This window comes from Dendrobium catenatum, unplaced genomic scaffold (genome assembly GCF_001605985.2).
Source record: "Dendrobium catenatum unplaced genomic scaffold, ASM160598v2 fragScaff_scaffold_72, whole genome shotgun sequence".
Taxonomy (NCBI): domain Eukaryota; kingdom Viridiplantae; phylum Streptophyta; class Magnoliopsida; order Asparagales; family Orchidaceae; genus Dendrobium; species Dendrobium catenatum.
This window is the reverse complement of record NW_021318534.1, coordinates 856,792-880,875: the sequence shown is the minus strand read 5'-3', so window position 1 is coordinate 880,875 and position 24,084 is coordinate 856,792. Positions and strand designations below refer to the sequence as shown.

General features: G+C 36.3%; 1 protein-coding gene across 1 annotated transcript in view; it reads left to right on the top strand.

Annotated features, from left to right (window-relative positions):
- Positions 1-17,870: 17,870 nt before the first annotated feature.
- The window catches only part of LOC110108499 (protein ORANGE-LIKE, chloroplastic), a gene marked incomplete in the record, with an annotated part of 32,898 nt that continues 26,684 nt past the window's right edge, over positions 17,871-24,084 (top strand). The window contains 4 exon segments of the mRNA XM_020839174.2: positions 17,871-18,126; positions 18,980-19,094; positions 19,335-19,448; positions 19,525-19,611. Of these exon segments, the coding sequence (XP_020694833.1) occupies positions 17,933-18,126; positions 18,980-19,094; positions 19,335-19,448; positions 19,525-19,611 (510 nt within the window).

Here is a 24,084-nt window from a genome sequence, read left to right as displayed (position 1 = left end):
GGGCAAATGGATTGGAGCCCTTATTGGAAGAAGTGAAACATTTTGGTAATATTTTTACACTGAAGTTCTAAATATGAACTATATATTCAAAACTCGTTGACGATCAGCGTGAAAAAATGAACAAATAATAAACCTTCATCATTATGGGGATGATTTATCATACACTATCTAAGCCCAAGTAATATATTATATACTTATGATAAGAGAGAATTAATTTGTCTTGCAAAATTATATCTAATAGGTTTTTATATGATTGATCTTGTGTCACTTAAACATCAGCTATATGCTTATATTATTGATATGCATACAAGCGACGAGTTTACATCATTAACTAGCATTACTGCTCTTACAAAGAATATTGTAAAGACTAAAAAGAATTTTGTGTGTATATTGGTTTATAGACTTATTATTTTGGTACTGATTTTATCAATTGTTACTATTATAGTTGAGAGAGCATTTTCTATAATGATAATTATCAAGCATCAATTGCGTAGCAAAATGGGTGATATATGGCTCAATGATTATCTAGTGTTGTACATTGAATGAAATATTGACTATGTTCTCAATAAAGTCATTATATAACATTATCAGAAAATGCAAAGTAAAATGCAATACTTGTGTTGTGAGCTATAATATACACGGGGATAAAGTTATAATCTTATGTCTTTGCATTTTAAGGATATCTAGCTCACACACAAAGAACACAAGATTTTTTATGTGAAAAACCCTAAAATGGGAAAAACCATGGGGCATGACCCAATTAAAAATGATTCTACTAGAATTCAAGTAGATTATAATGGGATGACTTATCCTTAAGGGCAATCAGATTATAAATGTCAACCGATGGTTTAAATCTAGTGACAAATGGGATGAAAATCTGGTGTTACTTGGTGGTCCGTCAGAAGTCTGGAGTCAGTTGGTAGTCCAATAGTGATTTGGCAGAACTTCTGTGTTTGGCAGCGGTCCGACAGAATCCTAGTGTTGTGCAGTGGTCTGATGCATCAAGCATTAGCTAATGGTCTGACATAACTCCAGACTTCATGAGATGGAACGACAAAACTTCGGGTGTCAGAAGATGGTCTGGTAGAACTCCGGGCGTCAAATGGTGGTCTACCGGAACTATGGACATTAGGTGGTGTTCATGTGGAGCTCTGAGCATCATGTGCTGGTCCAGTGGGGCTTAGGGCATTAGGTGGTGGTCATGCAGAGCTACGGTTGTTAGGTGGTGGTCCGGTGGAATTCAGAGTGTCAGGAGATGGTCCTGTTGAGCTCAGGGCATTAAGTGATGGTTTGTCGGAACTCTAGGCTTCAAGTGGTGGTTCGATGGAGCTCAAGGCATCAGGAGGTGGTCCGATGGAGCTCAGGGCATCATGTGGTGGTCCGGCGGAACTCCGACGGTGGTCAAGTAGGCAAGGAGGCAAAAGCGATATCTGATATCTCTCTTTTCTCCTTAGGCTTAGGGGTCCCATGTTCAAGAGGAAGGTGATGTCTATTTATAGATGTCATAGAGTGGGATGGCCCATAAAAAGAATGAATATCAAGGGTAAATGGGGAGTGGTCTGGATTGATGGTTGATGTTGAATCCCTTAATTATATATTGTTCGCTTGATCTTTGAAGGTCTTAATGTTGTCGAAATTCCATGATGTTGAACTCATTGGATTCGTCTCGTCGAGCCGCTCGATTTGATTATAAGCATGCCATGTTTGGAAACCATTTGGTAATCCAAATTGTGGTTTGAATCTTCCAACAATGTTTCGGGCCCTTGATTTGGACCTATTTGGGCTCTGATTGAGTTGAATTTGGAGTCGTTACATTTGTATTTTTGAGATGTTCAGTTCGACTGTAAGTTTGCTAAAATCGAAGTTCATATGGTCTTAATTTTAATTTCAAAAGTTTCCAACTTGATTTCTCCTCAAGATTCATGCCCGATCAAGATAAATTTTTGAGAATCGATCAACTTGCAATTATTATTATTTTTTTCATTTATAAATTATAATAAAATGCAAGATTTTGCTTAGAATTTTAGCTTATATATATTTTTATTTTTTAAAAAATTTATTATATAATGAGTTTGCCCACACAAAAAAATATAAGGCTAGATCTACCCTTGATTAAAATCATTATATTTTGGAGTTTTGAGAGGGTGTATGAGCTTAAAATTTGAATTTCTAATTATAATTGACTAAGGACATTTTTTGTTTGAAGAAAAATGGGTATAAAGTATTCTAAATGCAGGAGTTTTAAGCATATGATGTTTACGCAACTCACATTGGTTTGTTGGTTGGGAGCTTTGGATAACATTCAAAAGATGTTGGGTTATGGTCTTGCATATGTGATGTGTGTGTGAGCTTATCTTAATTGGCCTAAAAGTTCAAAAAGAGAGAGAATATGGTGTTTGGTTTTAAGTAAAACAAATACAATGTAAATTTTTTATTCATTTTGAATTCACTACCTAGCTTTTTTTGAATTTGGAAATTTTCATGTTTAGACGAGCTCCAATTACACCCTAAATTCATTGTGGTTACTACCACCGGCCGCCACGAACCACCGCCCACATTCGGTTGTCGACACTGATCGCCACCACCACTCGCTGCCAATCACCACCTCCACCACCACTCGCCACTGCCATCAATTGTTGCCATTGATGCCAACTACTACTATCACTATATGTTAATCAAATTGCACTTTAGGTTTAGGTTTGCTCAATATATATACATGTATTCTTTTGTTAATTATGAGTACATTTATATTTTGATGAAATAAAAATAAAATCATAATTGATGTGAATTATCTTGAAGAAAGGTTATTTGATAAATGTATGTTTTAATTCTGAGTATATTAGATAATTTAAAAATTGCATTATATTGTGTATTGAGGAAAAGTGTATAATAATTCTTTCAATATAGGTATTGGGGAAAATCGTAAGTGTATTATTAAAACCTTGACACTATATGACCCGTCCAGGTATAATGGGTTGTGACATGTTCAGTTATGAGTAAAAGATTGGTTGAAGATTGCTCAATCATGGGTTGAAGACTCAGTGAGTATGTGTTAAATATGCATCGATTATTTTTGAAATTTAAATAAGTAATGTTCGAATAATATTTGATTATAGTTGTGAGCTCAGTCCAAAAATTCACATCCTAGCCTATCTGTTGCCTCTTTTTTTGGGTTATGGATGAGAGTTTTAATGAGTAGGCTCTGAGATAATTTTTTAGAAGACATATTGAGTTTTACATAAAACATTGCCCAAAGATTTCGCCCTCGTTTTACTAGGACTTGTTGATCTGAGTTTAGGATTCCTATAGGCATAAGCCCCTATAATTAATTATCCCTTATGATAACAAGAGAGAACTTTTGATTATGGCTAATCATCAAACAAATATATAGTATCGGGCGTATAGCTAGTAGCAGCATAATTTGTTATAAAATTTAATATTTAAAATTAGAAATTCATCACCTTACAATAAAAGTGAATGGTGGAGGAAATGATGTTGAACACGATCAAGATCCCATGATTCTGCCGTCCCAAGTCATCATGATCCCTAGTCTACTTAGTCAAAGGAGGTAGTCGACCCAACCTGACAAAAATATCCTTGTTGGCAATCATGGGTTGCTTCGACCAATGATACCTTATAGACCTGTGGTGAATAATTATTTAAGAGGATATATTTGAATCCACCTTAGCCAATAAAGAGCTTTAAGTCCTCTCAATCTTATTTTATTGATTCATTGCTTAAATTTGGCATTGTTGGGGAACATACGATATCTAAGTATGATTGTAATTTAATGGTGTCATTTGGAGGTAAAACTATCAGTTAGAGGACACATGCCACATTCTTACTATAATGTGTCAATTTAAGAATAAACCTTAGTGATATTCTCAGTTAGACATTCCCTCTTTAAAAGTTGAAGTGCTTTTCAAACTTATTCACCTCGAGAAAGTGTTGCACAGTGTGGATGGATATTTGCTTTAAGTGTTTGATGATTGAATTTCAATTTTAAAGATTTATATTCTTAATGGATATGAAGCTTTAGGATTTTTGGGAGAATTTAAAAATTAATCCCTCCAATTGAGATTTATATTCAACATAGTCATCATAAGGATAGTTATAGGCAAGTTTATTATATTGGTCGAACATTGTCACCTCTGCCTACTTGATGACATAGGATCATATTCAGTATCATCTTTATGGATTTTATTAGTGATCATTCTTATAATAGACCTTGAGGCATAATATGATTATATAAATAAATATTTTGGTCGACTTCGCAAACGTATATTTGTTTGATTGTTCGAGCTGCGTCTACTCTTATATATTCACATAAAAGGATCGGCTTAAACTAAAGTTAATTTTTTAACCCACATATCATCCTCAGATGTTATGTGGGTGCATATATCACACTCGTTGGGGCCCATGCGACTATGTGAGTATATGTTATTGAATGCATTTTGCATGATGTATTAGATATCTATATGCAATGCAGTGGATGTATGCAATATATCTACATGTTATGCATTTATATGAAACATTTGTATGTTCATTAACTTATATATTTAAATGTTGTGACACGTTTGGATGGCATATTTACATCTTACATGATATGTTGATATATAATGTAATGGTTTGATGCACGATCATAATGTATGATATATTTCTATGATGTGTATAAATAGTACACAAGTACATTGCATGTTTGCATAATATATTTGCATGTCGGCATGGCGCGCCATCGTTATGCAATAAATTTTATATGTCAGATGATATACTCATATAGTGCATTTTATATATTACGATGTGTATATGCACGATGTGATTGTATGCCAATGTAACATGTGGCCACAGTGAGTCATACTTTGCATATATAATTGCATGATTACATAGTGTATCTTGTATATATCAATATATGTATGCATGTCATGAATGAGTTAATTCACATTTCAATGCACGAAGGGATGCTTTTGCAATATTTAAACATGGTTGATAATGTGGGTGATGATCATTTGCACAATGCACTAGTTTTCTATTTAAGGGGGCATGCAAACGCCTTACGTTTGCTCATATGAGTATTCCAAATATGATAGTATGGTTTAGCAGTATATTGGGTCTCATTTCATCTTTTGAAAGATGTTATTTTTGTTAATATTCATTATGTAGGAGTATACTTCTCTAGGAAAACATGTTGTAAGATGCATCAAGAGTCCTACATTATTGCTCCATAGTTTTAACTACAAATTTCTTACTTCTGCTTGAAGGTGAATCATAGTGTTGCAATAGATGTCAATTATTATTTATTGCAAGCAAGTCATCATGCAATGCAAGCTTTGTTAACATCATTTATGGGTAAGCAATAGGAATCCATGATTCACCAGCTGCTGCAAAATAGGCAGACTATTGTTGCTTGTAAGTGTCACTATGGATCGTTTGATGCTTTTTTCATAACAAAATTCGTACAATGGATCATATGTACTTGTATTTATTGCACATTGATCATTTTTTCTCATGAGGGATCAATGTATTTGATTGAAATTGAGTGGTTGTTGACTACAAGGGTGTCATAACATTTATCATTCATAGGCATACTATTATGCATATGAAAAATTACCTATCATTGCTAGTAAGTGTTTGCATTCATCGTATATTATAATGTATATGTTTGTAAGAAGCTTTATCATTTGCATGCAAGTTGATGTATTCATTTATAAATTGATGTTAAGTGTCGAGTGAGTGTAGGGGTGCAACTGAGTCAAGCCGACTCGCGAGTCGACTCGAGCTCGACTCGTTAACGAGCTCGCGAGTCGAGCTTATCGAGTATCAAGCTCGAGCTCGAGCAAAATTTCGAGCTCGGTGTATTATCGAGCTCGAGTTCGATACAAGTTTTGTTCGGCTCGAATGCTCGTCGAGCCGGCTCGATTAAATGTCGGAGTGGCGGAACTCGGAAGTGCGGAACCGCGGAATCAGGAATGCGGTTTAATTTCAGATTTCCGAAATTTAAATTTCGGTGCGGCTGTGCCATGCGGACCGGGCAAAAATTGAACCGGGCTCGTCACGAGACGAAAGAAAATAAATCCTATTGAAAGTTTCGGAGTGTAGAGCCGGTCTATTTCATTTCGCGTGGAGTGCGGCGCTGTTGGAAGAGCTAGGGCTTGCCTTCTTCTTCATCTGCCATTCTACTGGTGCTCAACAGCTCAAGCAAGACACTTCAAACCTTTCGTCGAGAGAGAGTTGTAAGTTTTGTTCTAATATTTCTTTCTTTTTTCTTTCTCTGCATTTTTTATTTTTATTTTTTGTACTGAAGTTCTTTATTTTTTTTTTTTTTTATGATCCGTTTATGTTGGGTGATGTGAATTTTTATTTAGTTTTTTTTTCTTCAGATTCATAATATTTGTTTAGGAGAACTGTTGTTGAAAGTTAAGATTCAAGTTCAAAGGGAGAGGTAGTCGATGATCTGTTACCGAAAGTAGATTTTATTCAATTTATTTATGTTTTTCTGTCTTAAATTCTTTTAATCAATGGTTAGATGAATCTTTATTTAGGTTTTTTTATTTTTCTTCAGATCTGTTAATGAGAAGTAATTTTGTAATTCTTCAAATCTGTAAATAATGTCGTTAAGGCATTAACAAAGGCTAAATATTTTAACCAATTAATTTTAAATGTAGAGCCGGTCTATTTTATTTCGCGTGGAGTGCGGACTCTGTTGGAAGAGCTAGGACTTGCCTTCTTCTTCATCTGCCGTTCTACTGATGCTCAACAGCTCAAGCAAGACGCTTCAAATCGTTCGTTGAGAAAGAGTTGATAGTTTTGTTCTATTCTTCTTTCTCTGCATTTTTTTTTGTATGATTCGTTTATGTTGGGTGATGTGAAATTTTATTTGAGTTTTTTATTATTTTTCTTCAGATCCATAATATATGTTTAGGAGAACTGCTGTTGAAAGTTAAGATTCAAGTTCAAAGGGAGAGGTAGCCGATGATCTGTTACTGAAAGTAGATTTTATTCAATTTATTTATGTTTTTCTGTCTTAAATTCTTTTAATCAATGGTTAGATGATTCTTTATTTAGGTTTTTTTATTTTTCTTTAGATTTGTTAACGAGAAGTAATTTTGTAATCTATTCACATATATTAGCAGCAGTAAAATTATCCTAACAGTAGTTTAGTAAAGAAGTTTTGTATATAAATGTTTGTACATCTTTAATGCATGCTTGCAATCCATGTTTGAGTTAACTTATATGTGATTTCATTACCTATTCTAGAATGTCACCCGAACCAATTGTCGAAGATAATATTAGTGAAGAAATAATTTTGGAGACAGTTGATGAAGTACCATCTAATAGTGTAGAGGCAAATGTTGGTTTGACTGAAAATGAAGCATTATTGGAGGAAAATAAAGGTGTAGAATGGGATACTGTTGGCACATGTAATCAAAATGAAGATGCAAATCCAATTGCAACAAAAAAAGACATAAAAGATCATCTGTTTGGGATGAATTTAAGGAAATAATACTTCCTAATGGGCAAAAGAAAGGGGAATGCATTCATTGTAGGAAGAATCTATCCATAGGAACTACAGGGTCGACAACACAGTTCAGACGTCATCTTGATCGTTGTGTGGCTAGGATTCGTTTCATAAGAAACCAGAAAGTACTTCATTTTCAACCAAAGGAAATTGATTCTATTGCTGACAACTCACAAGAGAGTGCTAGTTTGACCACATTTTCTTATGATAATTCTAAAGTAAGGGAGAGTATAGGACATTATATTTTGATCAATGAAAAGCCTTTTTCTGTTGTGGAAGAATTTGGTTTTAATCTTGTTTTGAAGTCAATGTCTTCTTATTTTTTGAAATATTCAAGAACAACAGCCCGTAGTGATGTTATGTTAGTTTATGAGAAGGAGAAGAAAAAACTCCAGAATGCATTGAAAAGTATAAATAGAATCAGTTTTACAACAGACATTTGGAAATCAAAGAACCAACGAATATCTTATATGGTAGTTACAGGCCATTATGTAGACTCAAATTGGAAGTTGCAGAAACGTGTCTTGAGTTTCCTTCACTTGTCACCTCCACACACAGCTACAGAGATTGTTGACACTTTCTACAAGTCACTCAATGAATGGGGTTTGGAGAATAAAGTTTTCACACTTTCTGTTGATAATGCATCAAATAATGATCGTGTCATTAAACTGTTAAAGGATAATTTCCGTGTAAGGAAGAAGTTATTTTTTGGAGGACGGATATTTCATGTTCGTTGTTGTGCTCACATATTGAATTTGATGGTGAAAGATGGTATAAAGAGTATTGAGTTTGTTGTTGAAAAAATTAGAGATACAGTCAGTTTTTAAAATGCATCTGAAGGGAGATTACTTAGATTTGCTGATGTTGTACATCAATTACATTTGCCAACAAGAAAATTAATTATGGATTGTCCAACAAGATGGAACTCAACCTACAACATGCTAAATATGGCTCTTAAGTTAAGGGAGGCATTCACTTCATATAGTGAGAGGGACTTAACTTATCACAACTGTCCCACAGAAGAAGAATGGAGTAATATAGAGAAGGTATGTGATGTTCTTGGATTTTTTAATGAAGCAACAAACATAATTTCGGGCACAGAATATCCTACTTCAAATTTATTTTTGTCCCAAATTTGTACCATCGAGAAGGTGTTAGATGACAGATCAGTTTCTTCAGATGAGTTTGTTATGAACATGACCAAAAAAATGAAAGATAAATTTGACAAATATTGGGGAGAATGTAACCTTCTCATGGCTTTTGGTGCTATTATGGATCCTAGAATTAAATTTCTAGTGATAGAATTTGCATATCCAATGATATATGGAGAGCAAAGTGGGCAAAATATCTCGTATGTTCGTGCATTGCTTTATGAATTATTTGAAGAGTACGTAACATGCTTCGAGGAAGAAGAAAAAGGAGCATGTGCCACAAATAAGATAGGAAAAGAGGTTTCAAAAGGAGGAAGTAGTGGTTCAAAAATGTGTCAAGAAGGTGGATCAAACAAGTATAGTGGATGGCTTGATTTCAAAGCATATGTTTCTGAAAAAACCAGTAAGAAACCAGCAAAAACAGATTTAGATAACTATCTGGAAGATGGCTTAGAGATTAGTGCAGCTGGCAAAACATTTGATGTTATTGGGTGGTGGAAGAACAACCAAGCAAAATACCGTATATTATCAAGATTGGCTGTAGACATATTATCAATTCCTATCAGCACTGTTGCTTCTGAATCAACATTCTCAGCAGGGGAGCGAGTTGTATATACATATCGTTCCAAATTGGGTATTGAAACAGTTCAGGCTTTGATATGCGGGTCAAATTGGATTCGTGCTCACTATGGCTTGAAGTGCAGGACAAAGGTATCCATTTTTAATGCTTTAGAAATTTGTTGAGTGTTTATTTTATCATTAACATACTTTGCAGGAAGAAGAATATGATGAAGAAATTGAGATACCAATTCCATGTGCTTAATATGATTTTCACGGTAAAGTGTTTTTTATTTGAAATATTTTTATAACCAAAGATAAAGACAATTGATATAATAATTAACCAATTTTCTTTTTAAATTTTGTAGATTGGCCTTTGGCACAAAAATTTACCTCAACATGTTAAAGGCTTGGAGAAGTTAAAATTGGTAATGGCTTATTGATTATTTGTTTTATATATTTTTCAATATCTTCAAATTTTTGTAACTTTCTTAAAACTCTTCTCATTGATTCCAGGTTGTCAAAGATGAAGAGATCATGGAGAAATTATTATTCCTCTTTTTGTTAATTTTGTGATGTTATAATTTAGTTATTTTATTATATGTAATTTGAACTTTTTATGGACATTTGTAGTTTGATTTTTTCCTTTCATTTTAAAGCTTTGTATGGACATTTACTTTAGATTAGGTTCTGCTTTAGTTGTATTTCCGCTTGAGTTCTTTTCTCAAACATTTTTTGGTTGTTTTAGATGGCTGGACACATATCTTGAAAGGAAACTGCAGCAGAAATTGTTTGGTGGTGAAAATTTTGTCAACTGTAATCTTTAAATATTATTTTTGATGAAGAACTTTTGTTATATGATATATGGCTGTTTGATGAAATTTCTTGTTTGTATTACAGTTTAATAGTAAATAAGATATATGGCTGTTATAGATTTACAGAAAAAAAAATGTTTTTAAAACCAATAAAAAGTGTCTTGAACCATATCAAATGAAGCCTGCAAGGAATATCAGGAGAACGGTCCTAAGCTTCTGGTGGGCTTTGGGAGGAGATAATAGAGGGGCTGGAATTTATTGAAAGCATTTAATTCAAAAATAATCAATAATACATTAACAAATCATTCTGGTGGTGAAATTTTTACAAAAAAAATTTCAGTTCGAGCAGTTTATCGAGCCAACCTTTCGAGCTCGGGCTAACGAGTCGGATTCGAACCAGGAATCGGTCTCTCGAGTCGAGCTCGAGCTCGAGTTCGAGCCAACTGTATCATTAACGAGCCAGGCTCGAACCACCTATGACTCGAGCTCGACTCGACTCGTTTGCACCCCTAAGTGAGTGACACTCATCATGAATCTCTACATGCATATTGGCTGGTAAGTTTTTGCATTCATTGTGTATCAACCTTCAATACTCGTTGAGGATTACTAAATTTATGTGTTAGCTGGTTGACATTTAATTGAGGGGATGCCTTAGAACTCATTGCATACTGCTTGTATACGTTTGTAGGAAACCTATCGTACTTATAATCTTGCCCATTGTCGTTCTCATAAATGGGTTCCTTCATTGGTCTAAGTCCTCTGCTTTGTACAATGAGCCCACTCTTATTACTTGTAAGTGTTTACACCTTTGCATACTAATTAGTATTGATACGAAGCAAACTATTTCCCTTTGCAGCTTCCTTATTTTGCTCATAGGTAAGTTGTATCCCTTACAAACTTATATATATTTCATTGACAAGTCATTCACTTTTGTATTAGCTCCCATTGCAAAATAACTTTTGTTTAAAATTTGGACAATATAGCTATGAGTGGTCTAACATGAGCATTACAAGTATGATTTATGACACCAATCAAGAGTTTCATTTACTTGGAGTTATGTTTATCACAAGTTCCATGCTTTGGTAGGTTGCTTAAAACAACCATTCCAAGTAACCTATCCTTATACATATATAAATTATTTTATTCATTAAAGATCATGATCTTTATTTGTAGAAAAATAACAATGATTTGTTATCTATCATCGTCACCTGTAGGTAAACTACTTTGTTCATTTTAAGTTTGCTTTGGTCATTCACATGTAAGATGTCATGCTCACTATAAATTTCCCACCATTGTTCAGTTCCCAACCCATAGTCACAACCTTAGAGTCTAAAGGTTTTCACTTGAGTAGATATAAAACTAAATATATAGAGTGTAATTTTAGTAGTATTAGACCTAGTGAGGGGATTGTGACTTTGAGAGATCAAGTCATTAATAAGAGTACACGTTTTAGATATATTGTATCTATTGTTCAGAGTGATCGTGAAATAGATGAGGATATTATCAATATAATTCAAGTTGGATGGTTGAAGTGGAGGAAAGCATCAGGCTTGTTCTGTGATAGAAAAGTATCCCTCAAACTTAAGTGAAAATTCTATAAGATGGTGGTGAGACTTGCAATCCTTTATGGTGCCAAATGTTGTCCATTAAAAGAGAAGCATAATACTAAGTTAAGTGTTGCAGAGATGAGGATGCTTACGTGGATGAGTGGCTTTACCCTTAGAGATATGATAAGAAATGAACATATACATGAAAAGGGTGGAAGATAAGATTAGAGAGAGTCGCCTTAGATGGTTTGGTCATATAAAACGACAACCTTCTGATGATCCGGTTAGGAAAGTATAGATATTATATTTTATTTATATTAAGAAAGGTAGAGGTAGACCTAAAAAGACTTGCAAAGAAAAATTTAGAAATAATCTTTCTTTATTAGATTTAAACAATAATTTGAATTTTAACATAACACAATGGAGAAAAAGAATTCATGTAGCTAATCCCACATAGTGGGACAAAGGCTTGATGCTGATGTTGTTGTTGTTATTGTTGTTTAGTTATCTACTTGAGTTAAACTCTGCTCGTTGCCATCTCTATTTTGAGATTTATTTTCTTGCAAGTCACCTTAGATATTTTAATTTACATAATGCTTGTTTATATCGTTTGGAGTTTGTGATATTTAGTTATGTTCCATGTGATTCAATTTACAAATCTAGTTCCTTAATAATTTGTTTAAGTTTTGTGCATTGTCAATTGAAATGTCGGCATCCTCTTCCCGTGTAGGAAACTTTTTGGGATCGGAGCTAGGCCTTCCCACCATACTTACAAAAAATGTGTATGGTAGGTGTAGGGCGGCACCGCACCCGGGTTTTCAATCCCACCATGCTACAAAAAGCACGTACAGATCTTCAAGGTTATTGTGTGAAGAATTTATAGCTTTTACCTATAGGCATTGAAGTACGTGTATGAGTACTCAGGGTTATCCCTATCACATAATGAAAAACATGTACAAGGCCTACCCACTTTGCCACAAGTGTTGCACCAGACTCCCTCCCACCACTCTAAGAAAAGCATTTATAGATGGTCCTATGGTGTGCTACAAACACCGATAATGAGATATTAGATGTTTTAAGTTAGAGGGCTCATTATACCTTACACGATGGGAGCAACGAAGGTGTTGGTGTTAGGGCATGAGGATCAAGGCATAAAAGCACAAATATTTCTTTTTTTTTTCTTTCTTTTTCTTTCTTTCTCACTTTTTTATTTTCTTTCTTTTTAAATCTTTCTCTTTTCTTTTAATAATAATAATAATAATAATAATAGAGAGGATTAGAGGGCTATTGAAGTGTTAGTAGGGGTTGAGCTTGGTTATTATCTACATGATCCAAAGAGCAAGAGAGGAGTTATGGGCTGTTATTTAGTAATTAATTACAGTTGAGGTGGAGGTCGGGTAGTGTGTGGCCTAGAGCAGGAGGTCTTTGAACGGGTAGAAGAGGATCTTAGCACAATGAAAGGTGACGAGCTGGATCAATTCAAACAGGCGTAGGGAGTCTCGGCTGAGAGGAGGCCAGGTTTAGCTAGGTCGAAGCAGGCTATCAATAGAACCTGGGAAGTGGGAAGTTGACAAAGAGGGTAGGATGGGTTGAGGATCGTGTAGAGCTAGAGTTTTGGATCGGTGTAGTGAAGATACACGAGCTAGTGGAGTTTAGATTGAATCGTTGAATGGGTTTATGGTAGGCGCACGACTGAGAGAAAGAGTTACGACTGACATGCTTTGTGGCTCGTTGGGGCCTTTAATTGCTAGATTCAACGAGATCTGAGATTTATTCTGAGTCGGGGAACTAATTCGATGGGCACGGGTAACGGGCTCGATCGGGGTGGGGATCAGGCACTTGAGGTCGTTCAGTGCAAGGAATAGACATTGATGGAGCTTCAATCCAGCAAGGGGATTTAGTGGGTATTGATAGTTCATAAAGGTTTTTAGGCCTTATAGAATTGTCCCAAGGCTAATCAAGAGGGGAGTGAATTGGTTATAAAAAATTATTGGATTTTTAAAAACATTTTTAGATCTTTTAGAAAATTAAAGAACTAATCTTGAAGTAAGCAGTTGTTTATAAAAAATGATTATCACAGAGGATTTTTCAACCACTAAATTTTAAATATGGAAATAAAAATGTGAAAAAAATAGAGATAATAGAAGAACACTAAATTTTATAGTGGTTCGGTCCAACTGGAGCTACATCCACTCAATGGAAACTCCTTCTCCAGATATTACACTAAATAATATGACTCTCCTTTTACCCCAATAGCAAGACGGAGAAGCCATTACAAACTCTATTCCACAAACCCTGTGCAACAGAGAATCATCGCCTTTTACACTTTCCAAGTGATGGCAGCGTACCATCATGTCCTTTTTCACTCTCCTGGTGAAGGCAGAGAACCGTCACCTTTTACACTCTCCAAGTGATAGCAGTGTACCTTCACATCCATTTTCACCCTCCTGGTGAAGGCATAGAACCTTGATTCAATCATGAAGATATTCTCTTAAGAGCCTCTAAAGAAGTTGTGTAGAAATTTAAAGAAGACAAAGAGATCCTCATTTTGGACAACCTTGTGAATCCCTCACAACTTCCCTTCACTAAATCTCTCACTCTTAACTCACAAAATTTCTCCCAAACACTCTTTCAATGGCCCCTCTCAAGAGAAATTCAAAGCAAAGGATTCCTTAGACAACTTTTAGGAGAACTGTCCTATATTTGTATTGTACGATCGTAGATTGTCTGGTACGAACAGTTTAAAAAATCAAGGCTTCATTTTTGGGGAGCTAGGCCTTCCCACTATACTTACAAAAATTGTGTATGGTAGGTGTAGGGCAGCACCGCACCCGGGTTTTCAATTCCACCATGCTACAAAAAGCACGTACAGGTCTTCAAGGTTGTTGCGTGAAGAATTTACAGCTTTTACATATAGGCATTGAAGTACGTGTATGAGTAGTCAGGGTTATCCCAATCACACAATGAAAAACATGTACAAGACCTACCCACTTTGCCACAAGTGTTGCACCAGAGTACTCCCTCCCACCACTCTAAGAAAAGCATTTATAGGTGGTCTTATGGTGTGCTACAAACACCGATAATGAGATATTAGATGTTTTAAGTTAGAGGGCTCATTATACCTTACACGATGGGAGCAACAAAGGTGTCGGTGTTAAGGGCATGAGGATCAAGGCATAAAAGCACAAATATTTCTTTTTTTTTTTCTTTCTTTTTCTCTCTTTCTTTTCTCTCTTTTTTAATCTTTCTCTTTTCTTTTAATAATAATAATAGAGGGGATTAGGGGGCTGTTGAAGTGTTAGTAGGGGTTGAGCTGGCTGTTATTTAGTAATTAATTACAGTTGAGCTGGAGGTCGGGTAGTGTGTGGTCTGGAGCAGGAGGTCTTTGAACGGGTAGAAGAGGATCTTAGCACAATGAAAGGTGACGAGCTGGGTCGATTCAAACAGGCGTAGGGAGTCTCGGCTGAGAGGCAGGCAGGTTTAGTTAGGTCGAAGCAGGCTATCAATAGAACCTGGGAAGTGGGAAGTTGACAAAGAGGGTAGGATGGGTTGAGGATCGGGTAGAGCTAGAGTTTTGGATCGGTGTAGTGAAGATACACGAGCTGGTGGAGTTCAGATTGAATCATTGAATGGGTTTGTGGTAGTCGCACAATTGAGAGGAGTTACGACTAACATGATTTGTGGCTCGTTTAGGGCTTCAATTGCTATATTCAATGGGATTTGAGATTTCTTCTGAGTCAGGGGGCTAATTCGATAGGCATGGGTGACGGGTTGGATCGGAGGGTTCCAATCGGGGCGGGATCAGGCACTTGAGGTTGTTCGGTGCAAGGAATAGACATGGATGGAGCTTCAATCCAGCAAGGGGATTTAGTGGGTCTTGATAGTTCGTGAAGGTTTTTAGGCCTTATAGAATTGTCCCAAGGCTAACCAAGAGGGGGTGAATTGGTTATAAAAAAAATTCTTGGATTTTTGAAAACATTTTTAGATCTTTTAGAAAATTAAAGAACTAATCTTGAAGTAAGCATTGTTTATAAAAAATGATTATCACAGAGGATTTTTCAACAACTAAATTTTAATTATAGAAAATAAAAATGTGAGAAAAATTAGAGACAATAGAAGAACACTAAATTTTATAGTGGTTCGGTCCAACTGGAGCTACATCCACTCACTGGAAACTCCTTCTCCAGGTATTACACTAAATAATATGACTCTCCTTTTACCCCAATAGCAAGACGGAGAAGCCTTTACAAACTCTCTTCCACAAACCCTGTGCAACAGAGAACCATCGCCTTTTACATTTTCCAAGTGATGGCAGCATACCATCATGTCCTTTTTCACTCTCCTGGTGAAGGCAGAGAGCCGTCACCTTTTACATTCTCCAAGTGATAGCAGTGTACCTTCACATCCTTTTTCACCCTCCTGGTGAAGGCAGAGAACCTTGATTCAATCATGAAGATCTTCTCTTAAGAGCCTCTAAAGAAGTTGTGTATAAACTTAAAGAAGACAAAGAGATCCTCATTTTGGACAACCTTGTGAATCCCTCACAACTTTCCTTCACTAAATCTCTCACTCTTAACTCACAAAGTTTCTCCCAAACACACTTTCAATGGCCCCTCTCAAGAGAAATTCAAAGAAAAGGACTTAGACAACTTTTAGGAGAACTGTCCTATATTCGTATTGTACGATCGTAGATTGTCTGGTACGAACAGTTTAAAAAATCAATGCTTCATTTGGTACAAACTTGGACGAACATGATTTTATACTGGCAGTCGTATGTACGAATGCAAATCGTATTGTACCAATTGTTCAAAAATAAATGCGTTCGTTTGGTATAATATAAAACGAACCTAATTTTGTACTATGTTAGTCATCTATATGACTTGAGACTGTACTGTATAAACAGTTCAAAAAAATTAAAATGTTCGTTTGATATGATTTGGGACGTACATAATTTTGTACTATGTTAGTTATATGTAAGAATTAAGATCGTATAATATGAACAATTAAAAAATTCAAGCCATGATTTGATTAACTGCATTCTGGAGGAAAATTATGTCAAATCGTACAGTACGACTAGATATCGTACAATATGATTAGTAAAAAGCTCATAAAACTAGTTTAATTACATATTTAACATGTATCTTTTTCTAATTACTAATTTCTTTCTTGCCAGCGACCCTATTTTCCCAAATCCTCAATGATGAAGAAATAGAGGAAATCATGACTAACTGATTGCACGAGTGTCAATAAAGGCTTCGATCTACCAATTCAATTTGGATTAGACTTAAAAATTCCATGTTCGAGTTAACCCATTTAATAAACAGGTTAGGCTCAGATTTGGGTTTTGCATTCTGACCTATTTTATTAAATGGATCGGGTTTGAGTTGACCCACCAATCTGATTTTGGTATGAAAAACCCGTATAATATTTTTTCCTTAAATTCTTTTATTTGTTGATATAATATTCTTATTTTTTATTAATTAACCTAAACCTATGGTTAACAAATCAATAATTTTTTTAATTAAAATAAGTTATGGGGCTAGGTTTGAATTATTACCAGGCCGAATTTAAGTTCATCTTTTTTATCCTATATATTAAATGTGCATGATTCAAATTAATCATATTCATGTCAGATCCGAACCCAACACGTTGATCCATTTTGATGCCCTAGCTAATAGAATGACCCAAACTATTCAACGACTGAACGTCCAGAAAAAAAAAGTAAAAAAAAAATGATAAAATTATAAGAAGAGAATGTGAGGAATTAAGTCTTAAAAAAATCAGGAGTATACCAATAAAATTGACAACCTATGTATTGAAATGGGATCTTCATAGGAGGGGGGTTGTCTTGGTGTGAATTGATGATAATATTTTTTTTAAACATTTAGATTCATTAAAATAAATTCATACATATATCAAGAGGAGAGTGGAGCAGTTGACTACAATATTATGTTTGGGTAAAAAAAAAAAAAATTATGTTTATCTTAGAAAGTTTTTTTTTTTTTTTTTTTTTTTTTTTTTTTTTTTTTTTTTTTGGGACATTTAGGCCATTTAAGGCAAACACACACACACAACGCATACACATGGACTCGAACCTTGGACCTCTTAGTTAGAAGCCTAAGCTCTCAACCAATAGGTCAAGGAGAGTTGTGTAATTATGTTTATCTTAGAAAGTTTTTTTTTTTGGAAATTTATCTTAGAAAGGTATTGTTATGTGAATAGATAGATTAGATATAAAAATTGAAAGTAGCGGATGTCCTCGCCATTTATGGAATCCTCCATATTCTTTTGATATATAAAAGTACAAAGGTATCCAGCCTCCGATCAGTCCGGTTCCTGTGAACGATGATCTCTCCCTCCTACCTCCTCTCGCTTTCGAGGCCTAGTGCTTTGCCCAGCAATCTTACTTTACTCTCTGGGGGTGAGAAGAGATCGAGGATATGTTTTTATAAAGCTGGGAGATTGAAATCCTCAAGATTCAGGCCTACATGTTGTTCTTCGGGCAGAAACTCCCTGTCTTTTGATGAGAACTCATCCAGGTTCATTAGCTCGTCTTATTTTGTAGTTTGCGCTAGCTAGGGTTTTAACAATATTACGACTTTCGGGAGCTTGGCATATGCATATCAGTAAAAAGAGGATTTCAGACTTACTATTGTTCATTAATTATGTTGAGTTTTTTTCTTCAGAGCTGGCAAAATTATATTTCCCGTCTAAATCATACGGGATTTCAGTACTCTAATTGAAAGTGGAAAGAAATTCTATCAGAATAACTCGATATATTTTGAATCACATATAGGATGAAATAATCCTCTCTCTCGTGATTTTATGCTGTTTTGTTGATTCTCATATATTTTCTATCATGATTATAATTATGATTTTATAATAATATTATCCTACCTTCTAATAATTTAGTTGTATTTATCTTCTGCCCAATCGACATAGAAAGTTTCTTTCAGAAATTTCATATAGTCCTATAAATATAAAAGAAAAAATTATTTCAGAGATTATATATCATGTTCTTTTTATCATGATTGTGATTGTAAATGCCTAACAGTTTAATTTTATCGTCTAAAAGATTAGTTGTATTTTATTTTTAAATTTTAATTATATTATAGAATAATTTGGTTGTATTGAGAATTAAGAAACGTGACATATAAAATGTGTGATATGTGTAGTAAAATTAAATACATTTTGATACAAAATGTATCAGAATATCTCAATAATTTTTTTTCCTTAAAATAGTGGTATGGATTATGATTATATAGGCTTGTATAGATTAGATAAGCTTAAATTTTCTCTAGTATGTTGAAGTGGTTGAAATCTGATTTTAGAAAATTCCAAACAATGTATTTCCTTTTATATTTACTAGTAGAGCAATTTACTTTTGGTCAGCTTTTGCATTATAGAAGGGCCAGAGACTGTTGAGGACTTTGTTCAGATGCAGCTACAAGAAATTGATGACAACATAAGAAGTCGGCGCAATAAAATTTTCCTTCTCATGGAAGAGGTTATATGAAAATTCACTTCTGCTCACTATGTTCATTAATTTCATGATATTGTTAGATTAAACGGCTATTTTATCTCCTTTCATTAAATTTCTTCCTATTTAGCTTTAAAATTTTCATCCATGATCTTGTGTAATTTCTTTTTATAACATTTCATTTTTTATTTTTAATGCTTGTGAATAGGATAACATCTAGATATCTCAATTCCCACTAATTTTATTATTTTGCTTCTATTTACCTAGGTGAGGAGATTGCGCATACAACAACGAATAAGAAGTGCAAAGTTCAATAATGAGAGCAGTGATGAGAATGAGATGCCTGACATGCCATCGACCATTCCATTTCTTGCTAATATGGCAAATTTCCAAGCAACTTTGTTCCATTAAAGTTTAAGCATTTATTTGTCTTAATACTTATTGTTTTGTTGTATAGACGCCAAAGACTATGAAGCAGTTACATTTGACATCTTTCCTCATGGTATCGGGCATAATAATGTTTGGAGGTCTTCTTGCACCCATTGTAAGTTGTTCTATTCATTTTTGTATTTTTAGCACTTCATATTCTGAACACCGACACTCGTTTATCTTTTTTTGTTTCTATTGTTCCTTTTTTGTGACTCTAATGAGTAATATTCTTGAGACTATTCATCGTGCTATGGGGTTTTTATGACTAATGCATATATATATTTCTGTTGGACAGAAGAAAGTCTAGTCCGTCTAATTTGATTGTCTACACAAAGTAAGTTGGAAATGGCTGAAGCAAGATTTACTTGGAAATTGTTGTACCAAATTTTAGTTTCTTGTTGAAATTCTTTTTATGTTATTTTCCTTGGGATCAAGATGGCTGAAAGGATTGGTTGCACTAAACAAGATCTATAGTTTCCACTTCAAAATTATTAGGATTAACAATTTGCAACTTCATGTTTAAATCACCATACAGTAGTTATGGATTTTTGACTTTTAGGTCCTTACGATTTTTTGAAGCATACAATTGAGCTTTCTACCATTAATACCTTACCTGGTTAGCCTGTTATTCATGTCAACTCACACGGACTTAGTAGCATGGCATGGGTAGGAACTGCTTGGTCCAATAGACCAACAAAACCCCATTGCCTTCAGGTCATGCTTGGGAAAGAATAACTCCATTTGTCCTCGGTTGACTGCGACAGTGTAGCGGTCTGGCATAAGCCCCAAGTTTTCTTACAGGTTGGTTCATACTTGAGATAAGCATTGAATTCATCCAACCTGATTCAAGCCTACACAAAGCCAGTTCATACCAAACCCAATATCATTTCTGTGCCCCATGCATGATTTGCTACCAAAATCTAGATGATTTAACCTCTAAAAATTTCAAAATATCTAGATTGCATTTGGATGCACGAAAAACTTATAATAATTGCTGTCATAGAAGTTTCTTACCGATAACATCAACATTAAATTGCAAGCACCAAGCTTAGTTGTTAGCTAAAATCTCTTAAAAATGCTATTTGAACCTCAAAGAACTACAAATAATTATCTAAGTCATTGCCATGTCACCAACATCGGCCTGATGAACTGAAAGTTGTGCTTAGTGTGGACCTAGCTTAATTACTTCCAGTTTTTTGACCAAGGTGTGCTGAACTTTTGAGCTTGGAATTGTCAAGCCAATCATGTTGCACGGCTCAGTTTACTTATAATGTACCGCAGGAATAGCCTGCACCTTAATTGCCTTATAAAAACTCTTGTAAATCTCTCAAAATGAATGTATGCACATTTTACTTTTCCTCTGTTTCTTCCTGCTGCACGTCCAAGACAGGAAAGTTTACATGGTATCAGAGCACAGATAAGTTCTCTTTCCCCGGTGTTCTTCTTTCTTTTCCCATTTCATACACTTTCTTTCGTCTACCTTTCTCCTTCCTTATTCTGTTCTTTTCCACAATGGCCGAGTCACCCACCTCCTCAACCACCATAACACAACCACAGCCGCCCATAACCATCCCTCCTCAATTAAAATTCGTTCTTAGCAACATCAAGAATCTTGTCGCCAACCCACTCACCTCCGACAACTATCCGTTTTGGCGCTCTCAAGTCGAGAAAATCTTTGCGGCAAATGGCTTCCAAGGATTTCTTGATGGATCTTCCCAAAAACCTCCGCAAGAATCCACTTATACGTCTTCCTACGCAGCCTGGCAACTTCTTGATCAAAACCTTGCCGCCGCCCTCTTCTCCATCATCACCCCATCTATTTTACCTTATGTTCTCTCGCTAACTCACTGTGCGGACATCTGGACTACTCTAACCCATCGCCTACAAGCCTCAAATCGCTCCCGCATCATTCAGCTAAAGAACGAACTTCACAATCTTACAAAAGGTGATCAATCCATGTCTCAATATCTCCTCACCATTAAATCTAAAGTGGACGCAATCTCAGCCACCGGCAGCGTTCTTGACCCCGAAGACGTCATTCTTTATACCTTGAATGGTCTACCTGCAACCTATCAAGCTTTTAAAATCGCAATCCGCACCAACCTCCAACCTATCACTCTCGACGACCTATACACACTTCTTTGTAGTGAAGAAGTCAATCTCGCCCAAGAAGCATCCAAATCAATGCAGCAGCTGCAGCTTACAGACAATCCAACTGCTCTTGCAGCCGCCCGCGGACGAGGGCGAGGTCGCAACTATTACTCCCGCGGTGGTCGTCAGCCAAATCGAAACTCGCACAACAACAGTCCCAATAACTCCTCCAGTCGATCTGAAAGGCAATCGAATCGCAACATCGTTTGCCAAATATGCGCGAAACAAGGACATTCGGCGGCAAAATGCTGGTATCGCCACGATACCACACATCAAGATTCAAACTCCCGCCCTGCCCTGTTCAGCCCAACGGAAGTTTCGCGTCAATCAGAATGGTTCTTGGACAGTGGCGCCTCCACACACTTAACTTCCGATGCCTCACAATTCTCTACCACAGAACCCTATCGCGGCAACTCACAGGTCACTCTCGGAAATGGACACAATCTCTCCATTCGAAACACGGGAACCGGTATCCTCCCTACCCCATCAGGTAGTCTCCAACTTAACAAACTGCATCACGTTCCAAACTTATCGTTTAATCTTCTCTCTGTTTATCAATTAACTCACGATAATTCCTGCATTGTTTCCTTCTCCTCACGCGGTTATGTGATTCAGGATTCGACGACCAAACGGGTTCTTCTACAGGGACCCTGCCATAACGGTCTCTACTCCATCTCGACATCCACCTCGCCCGCCAATCTTGCACTTCTCTCCGTCCAAACGGTTCCCGATCTTTGGCATGGCCGTCTCGGTCACCCGGACACGTGCAAACTTCAACGGCTTGCCCAGCTGCATTCAAACATTAGCTCTACAATTACCTCTAAATACTGTAACACGTGTAATCTTGCAAAAAGTCATAGGTTACCATATCCAAATTCTTCTTCATTTACTTCTACTTCATTTGAAATTGTCCATTCTGATGTTTGGGGTCCTTCCCCCACTATTTCTTTAAATGGATTTCGCTATTTCGTTACTTTCATTGATGAGCATACAAAATACTGCTGGGTTTATCCGCTTTCCCTTAAATCTGATGCCTTCTTTAAATTCCAAGAATTCTATAACATGGTTAGATGCCATTTTAATAAAAATATTAAAACTCTCAGAACCGACGGGGGCGGAGAGTACATTAATAAATCTTTCGCGCAATTTTGCAAAACATCCGGAATGAGACATCAATACACATGCCCACACACGCCCTCCCAAAACGGTCTCGCCGAAAGGAAAAACCGACACATTTTAGAGACTGTTCGGAGTTTGTTAATTCACTCCAATGCTCCTCACTCCTTATGGACTCACGCTTTACACACAGCAATACACATTATCAATCGCTTACCTACTCGGAAATTGAAAAACAAAACTCCTCTCGAATCCCTCTACAACACACAACCCTCATACAACCATCTCAAAATATTCGGATGCTTATGTTACCCGTGGCTAAGGCCCTACGCCAAATCTAAACTGGATTCCTTCTCCAAGCCGTGCGTTTTCATTGGATATCCTCCTACTCAAAAAGGCTACCTCTGTCTGGACCCCGACACAAATCAAATTTATACCTCCCGCCACGTCGTCTTCAACGAGCAAATCTTCCCTTATCACCGAATCCAGTCAACCGTCCCAACCTCAAATTCTCTGTCCAACATCCCGCCTTTGCTCTTAGTCCCCTCCTCTCTTCTACCACATCACGTCCAGCAGCAGCAACCAGCTCACACCCCTGCTCCTATCCGCACATCCCAAGCCTCTAACAATTCACACACAAATCCCACTACATCAAACCTCACGGAATTGCAAACCATCGGTTATCCTAGACCTGCACCATTACCCATTCCCTCCAACTCTACCGCACCCACCAATGCTACTCACCACATGCTAACCCGATCCAAAACTGGACATCTTAAACTCAAACAACTCCTTAATCTTATACATCAACATTTCCCCAAGACCCCACCTCTTATACTCAAGCTGCTCAACACGAACATTGGCACTCCGCCATGTCCCAAGAATTTCAAGCGCTACAATCTCAAGGTACTTGGGAGCTGGTTCCATCTTCCCCAACTCAAAACATCCTAGGATGCAAATGGACGTTCCGAACCAAATACAACTCCGACGGCTCTATCGCACGGTACAAGGCCAGATTAGTCGCTCTCGGCTACAAACAAGAGTTCAGAATAGACTACACCGAGACCTTTAGCCCCGTCGCTAAAATTCCCACTTTTCGCATCCTCATCCTTCTCGCCCTACACAAGCACTGGCCCATGCACCAACTCGACATATCCAACGCCTTCTTGCACGGTTCACTTCAAGAAACAGTCTACATGAAACAGCCTCCCGGGTTCACCGACACCAATCATCCAAATCATATTTGCAAACTTAACAAAGCCCTATACAGACTCAAACAATCACCGCGTCAATGGTTCGCCACCTTAACCGGATTCCTCCA